Source organism: Salvia hispanica, chromosome 3 (assembly GCF_023119035.1).
Source record: "Salvia hispanica cultivar TCC Black 2014 chromosome 3, UniMelb_Shisp_WGS_1.0, whole genome shotgun sequence".
NCBI lineage: Eukaryota > Viridiplantae > Streptophyta > Magnoliopsida > Lamiales > Lamiaceae > Salvia > Salvia hispanica.
This window is the reverse complement of record NC_062967.1, coordinates 17056740-17066933: the sequence shown is the minus strand read 5'-3', so window position 1 is coordinate 17066933 and position 10194 is coordinate 17056740. Positions and strand designations below refer to the sequence as shown.

The 10194-nt window shown below is 38.8% G+C and overlaps 2 protein-coding genes across 3 annotated transcripts; one reads left to right on the top strand and one right to left on the bottom strand.

Annotated features, from left to right (window-relative positions):
* Positions 1 to 440: 440 nt before the first annotated feature.
* On the top strand, positions 441 to 6462 carry LOC125214027 (heat shock 70 kDa protein 17). Its single transcript, XM_048114870.1, has 14 exons — positions 441 to 1254; positions 1909 to 2141; positions 2241 to 2400; positions 2675 to 2920; positions 3009 to 3145; positions 3236 to 3575; positions 3656 to 3817; positions 4324 to 4395; positions 4512 to 4612; positions 4693 to 4762; positions 5229 to 5285; positions 5401 to 5462; positions 5649 to 5721; positions 6000 to 6462. The coding sequence occupies exons 1-14, from the start codon at positions 484 to 486 to the stop codon at positions 6192 to 6194; spliced, it is 2679 nt and encodes an 892-aa protein (XP_047970827.1). The 5' UTR covers positions 441 to 483; the 3' UTR covers positions 6195 to 6462.
* Positions 6463 to 6960: 498 nt separating this feature from the next.
* LOC125215152 (UDP-arabinose 4-epimerase 1-like) lies at positions 6961 to 9874 on the bottom strand. 2 transcript variants are annotated; one of them, XM_048116482.1, is made up of 10 exons: positions 9736 to 9874; positions 8851 to 9004; positions 8668 to 8781; positions 8463 to 8570; positions 8284 to 8375; positions 8070 to 8211; positions 7904 to 7998; positions 7695 to 7824; positions 7471 to 7615; positions 6961 to 7387 (listed from the first exon to the last, which is right to left on the bottom strand). In XM_048116482.1, the coding sequence occupies exons 2-10, from the start codon at positions 8998 to 9000 to the stop codon at positions 7164 to 7166; spliced, it is 1200 nt and encodes a 399-aa protein (XP_047972439.1). In that variant the 5' UTR covers positions 9001 to 9004; positions 9736 to 9874; the 3' UTR covers positions 6961 to 7163. The 2 variants fall into 2 exon arrangements, with proteins under 2 accessions (XP_047972439.1, XP_047972440.1); XM_048116483.1 differs by lacking the exon at positions 9736 to 9874 and adding an exon at positions 9345 to 9492.
* Positions 9875 to 10194: the final 320 nt, after the last annotated feature.

The window sequence follows — 10194 nt, the reverse complement described above, 5'->3', positions numbered from 1 at the left end:
ACTTGCAATTTAGTGTGTTCAAAGAGATATACATGTATCTACAATCATTAGAAAAGGGCATACCAAAGATTGAATCGAATCTTATTCAAATTTCATTTACAAGAATCTATTACTCCACAGGACAAGCAGTACTACTAATAATTAGTCTAATATTAATGGGCCAGGCTAAAAGTTTGTGGCCCAATGGCTTAATCCATATAAAAAATAGGGTTTAGCGGGTCCATTGACCCGACCCGGCCCTCCCGCGAAGTCTCGAACCCATTTTCACGGCTGCACATCTTAGTTTGCACTCGGAAACTTTGACAACACCATTCACAACACATCCGGCTACTCACATCCTGCCACGTGTAATTTAGTCTACGTGTAATATCTTGATTCGTTGTATGCTCCTGCTCTTTCCACGTGGACTTTAACTCCTTTACAAAAACCCCTTCCCCCAAAATCTCCATTTGATGCAACGCTGAGCTCGAAACTTCCACAACAATGGCGACGCCAAATTCACTGCACGCGCTGCTCTTCCTCTCGCTCTTCCTCCTGCATTCCTTCACCGCCGCATCTGCCGTCGCGAGCATAGATCTCGGCTCCGAATGGCTCAAAGTCGCCGTAGTCAACCTCAAGCCTGGCCAGGCGCCGATCTCCGTCGCCATCAACGAGATGTCGAAGCGGAAGACGCCGTCGCTCATCAGTTTCCACGCTGACTCGCGCTTGATCGGTGAAGAATCAGCGAATCTCCTCGCGCGCTACCCTACTAAGGTGTTCTCCCATCTCCCCTCGCTCGTCGCTAAACCCTACAATTTCGCCCGCGATTTCCTCAGTAAACTGTATCTGAGCTACGAGATCGCGCCCGAGGACGCCCGGGGCGTGGCGGTTTTCAAGGCCGAGGCTGGGGATAGCGGGAATTTCACGGCCGAGGAGATGGTGGGGATGGTGCTCAAGTACGCGGCGGGGCTAGCGGAGACTCACGCCAGGACGAGTGTGAAGGATGTCGTGATCACGGTGCCGCCGTTCACGGGAGTGGCTGAGAGAAAGGGGTTGTTGGCTGCGGCGGATTTGGCTGGGTTGAATGTACTGGCTTTGGTGAATGAGCACTCTGGAGCAGCTTTGCAGTACGGGATTGATAAGGATTTCTCGAATGGATCAAGGCATGTGGTGTTTTATGACATGGGGGCTAGCAGTACTTATGCCGCATTGGTGTATTTTTCTGCTTATAATGCAAAGGAGTCGGGGAAGACAGTGTCAATTAATCAATTTCAGGTAACTTTTTCTTCTGAATATTGAGTATTATATTTAAATTGTTTCATTTCCTTTCGACAATTGAGGTTTAGCATTTGAGGTAGGTGTTTCAATAGATTGAATCTGTTGAACGTACTAATGATGTTCAGGCGTGTTTGAATATGATCGGTTTCTACAAGTTGTTTTGATTAGTTTTCCTTGGCGTTCTGATTCTCTTGTATAAACAAAGTAACGAAGGCGAGTTTTCCTCGGCGTTTCGGTGCACTTGTATATACTATTGGGCTAGCTAGGAGTATCTTATAGGGAATTAGGTGAGGTGTTGAACTTTTACAAATGTCATTGAAATGTGTAGTCTTAAGCAATTACATATTTTTCTGTTTTAATGGTTGTACTAATGAAGATCTTGCTGGACTGCATAGCAGCTCTTGGTTTTTTAGATGGTTCTTGTTTAAAGTATATGGAGTAGTTTGGGTTGCGATCTTGATGTCTAACACAGTAACACTGAAATCGAACATTTTTTTAGTCAACCTGATAAATGAAAAGGGTGTGTGTGCGTGAAATTATCTTAAGTAGCCAAACTTTCCCTGAACGTGAGCAATTCTTTCCAAACATAATCATCATTTTTTCTAATTTCAGTTTAGAGTTTGCCGTTTAACATTTGATAGTTATGACCAGGTGAAGGATGTCAAATGGGATGCAGAACTTGGAGGTCAGAATATGGAATTGAGGTTGGTGGAGTATTTTGCAGATGAGTTCAACAAACAACTTGGAAATGGGGTTGATATTAGGAAGTCGCCCAAGGCAATGGCCAAATTGAAGAAGCAGGTTAAGCGCACAAAAGAAATCTTGAGTGCCAATATGATGGCTCCGATATCTGTAGAATCTATTTACGATGATCGTGACTTCAGGTTAGCCCGAGAAACCAGAAAATTGCATTTCTGAAATAATCATTGATAGTTCACTTTTTAGTCCCCCCGTTTTAACTTAGTGGAAATTAATTTTTCTAGGAGCTCAATTACTCGTGAAAAGTTTGAAGAGATATGTGGAGATCTTTGGGAAAAAGCCCTTCTTCCCATAAAAGAAGTTCTCAAGCATTCTGGAATGAGCACTGATGATTTGTATGCAGTGGAGTTGATTGGAGGTGCTACTCGGGTTCCGAAGTTGCAGGTACATCTGAATTTTAGAGCTACTATTTTAGGGTGTTGATGCAGTGGCACGACATTTCATGCGGTGTAGTGTTTCTTTCTTAGTTTCTGGAACATACCATGTTATGTCGTTCTATAAATAAGAACAGTTTTCAAGTTTGGCTACCACCACGCGTTGACTTACTCTTGGTTTAATGCCAGAGCCTCAGAACAAAATAACAGCTTTCTGTTTTGAATCCCAGCTTCTTTCTTGGTATCAATGTATGGTTTGGGCTTGACAATGCTTTTCCCTACAGGCCAAGCTTCAGGAATTTCTTGGGAGGAAGCAGTTGGACAAACATCTGGATGCTGATGAGGCTATTGTTCTAGGTGCCTCACTACATGCTGCAAATTTAAGTGATGGAATCAAATTAAACCGCAAGTTGGGAATGGTTGATGGTTCTACTTATGGTTTTGTGTTGGAGTTGAAGGGTGAGGGTCTTTTGAAAGATGAAAACACCAGACAGCTGATTGTACCAAGAATGAAAAAGTTACCCAGCAAGGTAAGTAAATTACTTTTTGGATGCAGAAGTTTGATGTATCTCTTTCCATCATATTATTTTATGTCTCTCCTCTTTTACTTTACTACAGATGTTCAGATCTGTTGTTCACAACAAAGATTTTGAAGTTTCACTTGCTTATGAGAGTGAAGATCTGCTACCACCTGGTGTTACCTCTCTTACGTTTGCAGATTATGATATAGTAGGTCTTGCCGATGCTAGTGAGAAGTAAGGATCATTTGAATCAAAGTCTATTTTCATTCATCGGGTAACTGTATTTTTTCCATGAGGTTTTCTCAATGCCCTTGTATGTTCCAGGTACTCATCAAGGAACCTTTCCTCCCCAATTAAGGCTAATTTACATTTCTCTCTGAGTAGAAGTGGTATATTTTCTTTGGATCGAGCTGAGGCTGTTGTTGAGATAACAGAATGGGTGGAAGTCCCACGAAAGAATCTCACTGCGGACAACAACTCAACATCTGCTTCTGCCAACACGACGGATGCTGAAGCTAAGAATATTTCAGAGGACAGCACTGACAAGTTAGAGACTAATAATGGCGATATTACCAATTCTGATTCCAGTGCTAATGATTCTAGTAATGTTGATTTGGGTACTGAGAAGAAGCTAAAGAAAAGGACATTCAGAGTTCCCCTTAAGGTTTATAAAATAAATAATTATCAGTTGATAGTTAGTTCATTTCTTAGTGATGTTAAAGAATGTATGTGTGTTGCATGTAGGTTATTGAAAAGACAACAGGGGCTGGAAAGCCTCTCTCGAAAGAATCTTACGCCGAGTCCAAACGCAAATTAGAAGTATTGGACAAGAAGGACGCAGAAAGGAGAAGAACAGCTGAATTGAAAAATAACCTTGAGGGCTATATCTATTCTACAAAGGACAAAGTAAGAAGCTTACTTTTTTGCCTGTGCAGACTCTGAACATGCATGAAAAATCCCAGAGCATTGATCGTGCCTGTTACTATGTGATTACTTTATATGTTAACAATATGGATACCATTAATTTTCATATCATAATAGTCTTTTAGATGTCATCTTAGGATAATCGACTCAAGGTCTTGTGTTATATTCTCTCATTGACCTAGAATCACAATATAACTGATGATATCAGCCAGCTTTGTACCATCAAAATCTCATATGCATGATGCCACTATTTTGACATTAGTTTTTCCCATAAGACTATTATCTTTTCTCACTTTCTAAAGTCCCGTTCATTGCTACCCTGGCATCTCTCTGACTCTGAGGTGGCTTTGCCCTTGTTTTAGTTCTTGGGATTATTTAACTCTCTCAGTCTTTTTATGATTTTGTTTACTGTTATTTTTAGCGTACTGTGATTCTATTTTTAAAATTTATTAAACTCACACATGATTACTTGTGTGCTGATATACTAGCTTGAATCTGAAGAGTTCGAAAAAATATCGTCTGAGCAAGAGAGAAAATCTTTCATGGAAAAACTCAACGAGGTTTGCTATCGATCCCTCTCTCCGTGTGCATGTGTGCATGCTCATTGTTCCATGGATTGGTCAAACACTTTGTGGTATTTGGTTTAGATACTTGTTGATGCTATCCAATGATGCAGGTAGAAGAATGGCTGTATACTGATGGTGAAGATGCTTCTGCCTCTGAATTTCAAAAACATCTGGATACATTGAAATCTATTGGAGACCCCATATTTTTCAGGTCTTCTTTAATTCCAATGATTCAGTAAATTTATTACATCTCATTGACTAAGTTGGCCATAATGTCATTATTTGTTGTAGGCATACTGAACTCACCGCACGGCCTGCTGCATTTGAACATGCACGGACATATCTAACTGAAATAGACCAGGTAAAATAACACTAGTTTTGTAAATTTTTGCTTACAGCTGGACATCACAAGAAAAGATGTGATTTAAGTGATCAAATGATGAGAAACATATATATTTTCTCTACAACTTGGTTTGACCAAGCTATGCGATTATTTGTCTTTCATGATATGTTTTTTCACTTGTATGTGCAATTATGCTTATGAACTGCATGAATCGAGTCAAATATTTGAAGAGGCTGAACTTGGGTTTAGTGAACTAAAGGGCATTTTTTGTGGAAAATCGCATTCATTTGCTCGAGTTTTTTTTGCTGTCTTCGAGTAAAAGCTATGATTTTTTTTGTCAAGGTTTTACTTTATAAGATTGTTCACGTGTTTTTAGACAAGGTTTTACTGTATATGACATTATGGCTTGAAACTTTAGACGCATGCTTGAACGTGTGTTTTTAGATCAATCTCTGACTACATGTTTGTCACCCTGAATATTCAGATTGTGCAAGGATGGGAGAAAAGCAAGTCCTGGTTGCCAAGAGAGAGAATTGACGAGGTACTCTTAACCTTTTTTTTATCTAAAAAGCATGTATTATCTAATGCTGACACACAATAGACGACTATAAATGTCATGATATGCAATCATCACCTTGATGTCTGCGGTTTTATAGGTCATACGTGAAGCTGATAAGTTAAAAACTTGGTTAAGTGACAAGGAAGCTCTGCAGCAAAAGTAAGTTTTACATTTTCTTTATATTGGCTTGCGACCTTGCTATACTATTTTACTAATGGACAAGGAGACCCTCTTTTGATATTAAGATAATATTGGTTTCTACCACAAAATATATATTAGAAGAAAAATATTTTTTGTTTTTTGAAACTTTTTAATGTACGAAAGCATTAATGTAACCTCTAACAGGACCACTGCATTTAGCAAACCGGCTGTCACATCCGAGGAAGTATACGACAAGATTTTAGATCTCCAAGACAAGGTACTTATCTTCATAATCTTTAGTGGTGCCTTGTTTGTTATTCGGGTTCCAACCCAGGGTTAGTGTTCGAAACTGAATGCGTACGATCATTTTTAATCCTTGCTACTTGCATGCATTTTATAATCCAGTATGAATATTTTATCTATTTACTCATTGATTTTTATTTATGCGTACGATCATTTTTAATCCTTGCTACTTGCATGCATTTTATAATCCGGTATGAATATTTTATCTATTTACTCATTGATTTTTATTTATGCTTGTCTTTTCATGTATAGGTTGGAAGTGTGAACAGAATCCCCAAGCCAAAACCTAAAGTTGAGAAACCTGTGAAAGTGGAGGCAGAGAAAGATAACGATAAAGATAAAGCAAACAACACAGATTCTGCATCTGAAGAGACCGCATCTTCAGAAGATCCAGCGACGAATGAACCAGAGGCTGAAGCTGCATCCAAAGGCCACGATGAGTTGTGATATCATTTAGGGTACACATACGAAACTGAAGGTGCCAATGCTCATCGATATGCAATACAAGGATAGATATAAATGCTGCTGCTGATGATGATTAGAGGTAGGTACGAATAGGAAAAGCTTAGCGTTGAGCCCTTGTTTGGATGGTCGGTTTTTTCTTGTGCCGCCGTGGATCGGATTATACTTATAATTGTATTACTAAGAAACTCACAAGAGAATTGTTATTGATGAGCCATTTTTGATTTACTAAGATAATTTTGTTTTGGATGTACTTATCTTGTTTAATTAGGGTCATAGCAGTTGTATTGTTTGTGTGTGTAAGTTGGATTTCTGCTGTTTGTGGTTTGGGTAAATGGAATTGGAAGTCCATTTTGTATGATGTGTGCGATTGATTTGATTATTTCAATCGGACTAAGTATAAATGCCATTTTCTAACCCCGCAGAAGAATAAATGCAATTATGTATAATTTGCATTTATTAATCTTATAAAGAGATAAGAATGCAATTATAATTATCTCTTTATTATTTTGAAAATTAATTTTAGATTAAAGTCCAAAATTATTTTCTACATTTTCTTAAAGAACATTTCTGATCCTACACATTTACGGGTGGCAAATCACGTGGGTTAAGTATATAGATATAAAATTATTATAAAAGAAATCGTGCAGGTTGGATCGTTATCGAGTCAACCTTATAAAGACTCATCCCACTAAGGCCTAATCTGAACCTGACCAGGCCAAGAGATATACTTTAAGTGGCACAAGAAAAATGAGATGACAAAGTGTTATATTTTGACATAAATGTCGAATGTACTTTAACATAACGATGATGCAGAATCTCAGCAATCTTTCCGGGACGTAAAATTCGATTAACAAGCCTTAGGTACTACTAAATCTCCTCACTCTGTGATAGTGTTTGGCCTTTGCAAGGTCCTCAGCAGGAAAAAAATAGCGATTTTGAAGAGCGCGAAGATCAATCATCATAGCCGTTGTGATGCGCATTCTGCCACCCCCAAGCAACGCTCAAACTCTGCTCCAGGTCCGTGTACTTAGCCGACCAGTTGAGGTCCCTCAAAATCTTCGAAGGGTCACTGTAAACCTCTGCATAGTCCCCTGGCCGCCGGCTAAGGTAATCCACCTTTATGCTCGCCCCAGTCGCCTTCTTGCACGCCTCCACGAATTCCTTCACTGAACTACCTGTTTTCACACAAACTCTTTTTAGTCCAATCACCCAACTAACAGTACTACTACATGATGCTTTCTTGCAAGAAATGACAGACCTTTTCCCGTTCCAACGTTGTAGATCCCGACTTTCCCAGGCCTCGCGTGGGCTAATGCTTTCACATGCGCGTCTATCAAGTCAGTCACATCGATGTAGTCTCTCACGCAAGTCCCATCTCTAGTCTTGTAATCAGTCCCTCTCACCTACATTGTTACATACACGTTGATGAATGTGCGCGTTTTTTCTTTAACGTGTAGAGATTGTCTCGAGCAGTTATAGTACCTTGAGCCCGGGTATGATTCCCCTGGCTGCATCAAAGCAAGCCCCAGATATTCTCCCTTGCTCTCGTAGCTCGGGTCGTGGAGCTTCCCCAAGCCTTCCCTCGGGATCCGAGCCAATCACGTTAAAGTACCTATCCAAACACATGAGTAAAGTGATCAAATTTGACACCAAATTTTTTCAAAACAAGAAAACATGACAAACACTAGCACCTCAAGATCATGACAGCCATGTCCGTTGTCTTTGAGAAGTCGATAATTATGTCTTCCGCCATTTTCTTCGCCTTACCATACGGATTGATGGGAACCTGAAACTCAGCCATATGTTAGCGATCCATGATACATAAACCAAGTATCTCTTGATGCAAAAAAACCTCACTTGTGGGGTGGTTTCTGTGATGGGCATCATGTCGGGCTCTCCATAAGTCGCGCAAGTGCTTGAGTAGATCAATGTTTTCACACCACGAGACGCCATTGCCTTTACAACCAGCAATGTATTTGATGTAATATTATGGTAATACCTGCATATTTGGCCTTGAGAATCAACAAAGGATCGATCATACGAAGAATTTAAGCAGACGAGACAAGAACACCTTAGAGGTTCGGAAGTGCTCTCGCCTACATAAGCAACAGCAGCAAAATGCATCACAGCATCAAAAGCATTCTCTGTAAATATCTTCTCCACCTGATATCAGACTTAAGGAAGAACTCAACGAACGTGCTAAATAATCGAAACACATGGTAAAATCGGAAAAACAGTAAGCATGGATACAGCTGCTGCATCTCCTAGATCAGCATGTATGAACTGAAGTCTCCCCGGCTCCGGATAAAGCCCTTGGAGGACTCTAACGGCCCCCATGTTTCCGCGAGAAAGATTGTCCTAACGAAAGATTCAGCGAAGAAAAAGTCACATATTCACTCAAAATTTGCAAGAATGAAACACAACACTTTTTTTTATTGAAAAGTTGTTTAAGTACCACAATAGTCACACGGTACGAATCTCTCAGAAGGCGTAGAACAGCATGGGAGCCGATGTAGCCTGCGCCTCCCGTCACTAGGACATGTGTCACACCTACCTCGTGCATAGAAAACTAAAAACACAGTCCATTCTTTTCAATCATACAAATGAAACAGAAGCAAATTAGGCCAATTATAAATACCTTTGCAGAAATGCTAGAAGGGCGTTTAAACATGAAAATCAAAAGAGCGAAAACAACGCAAATAACGAGGATCCTTCTCGTGAAGTTGCCCCGTCTCTTCATCTCTATGTAATCCATCCCTGCACTTGAACTCTGATCCTTCAGCAGCATAGCTCTGCACCATACGAAACCAACAGCGTCTCAAAATCGAAAAAATCTAATCTTTATCGATCCTAAAAACAAATTAAACAGAACATCAACAAAAAAAATAAGCAGCAACAAGATACTATCAAAGAAGCAAGAAAACCTCTTTTTTTCTTAAATCAAGGCTACAATTCACAAATAAACTAAAATAAACAAATGTATTGATAATGATTCTTGCTCAACAATGATGATCACAGCTGCTATTATACTAATACAAATATCAATTTAGGAAGAAAACAAACAATTTCACATTCATATTTGAAAACAGAATCATATCACATAAAGCAGCAATCTCCAAATATAGTAATTACATTAGCAAATTAAAGAAATCAAATCCACGTGATCAATCAATTGTGATGAAAAATCATATACTGAGCAACAGAATTTTCCACTTATTCTCAACTGAACATGGTCATTAACAGAGAGGGAGGTGAAATAATCAACTCTCAAAAATAAAAAATGAAGACTTTTTTTGGAGGAATAATCAACTCTCAACCTAATCAAACATCAAGGTGAAATAATTAAAATCTTTTGACTTTGAGCTTGTTTGCCAAACTCTCCAAACAATAACCATGCAAATCAACAAAATGAAATAAAATAAATAAAAACTAGCTCAAAGCATTAATTCCAAAGTTAAATTGGTATAAATGAGAAGGTTGGTGAATGAAAAAGAGTGGATTTTTTTAATGAATAATGACTTACCAGAAAGATGAAGAAGATCCATTGAGGAAAAGTAAGTGAAGTTTACACAAACATAATCAAATTCCACATAATTAAAAACGGCAAGTCTGTGTGTGTGAGAGAGAGAGAGGGAATGAGATAACTGTGACGAAAGAGGAAAGATGAGAATAGCAACAAGCGGCGATGAAGAAAGCCATGAAATGAGGAGGAATTAAACGAATATTCATAGCGATAAAAATGCATTTGAACCATGCATTGACGTTTTAGTCTGTGTGTGTGTCTTTGTGCGTGACAGAGTCTAAAATTCTTGTAAAAATTGGACTTGGCCATGACCAACAATTTTTTTAATACTTGGCCTACATTCTATACAACATAATCATTTATTTGCCAAAAGTTTAAACGTTTGAAATATTAAAATAGTTATAAATTGCAAGTAAAGACATGAAATTTAGTTTTTGTGCAAAAATTAGAATTAGACGA

Excerpts from the sequence above, each read along its gene's own strand:
- LOC125214027 (XM_048114870.1), top strand. The coding sequence starts at position 484 with ATGGCGACGCCAAATTCACTGCACGCGCTGCTCTTCCTCTCGCTCTTC. Across the intron at positions 4,613-4,692 it reads GGAGACCCCATATTTTTCAG|GCATACTGAACTCACCGCAC; the intron begins GTCTTCTTTAAT and ends TATTTGTTGTAG. Across the intron at positions 5,463-5,648 it reads AAGGAAGCTCTGCAGCAAAA|GACCACTGCATTTAGCAAAC; the intron begins GTAAGTTTTACA and ends AACCTCTAACAG.
- LOC125215152 (XM_048116482.1), bottom strand. The coding sequence starts at position 9,000 with ATGCTGCTGAAGGATCAGAGTTCAAGTGCAGGGATGGATTACATAGAG. Across the intron at positions 8,212-8,283 it reads AGCACTTCCGAACCTCTAAG|GTATTACCATAATATTACAT; the intron begins GTGTTCTTGTCT and ends CCAAATATGCAG. Across the intron at positions 7,999-8,069 it reads TCACAGAAACCACCCCACAA|GTTCCCATCAATCCGTATGG; the intron begins GTGAGGTTTTTT and ends GCTGAGTTTCAG.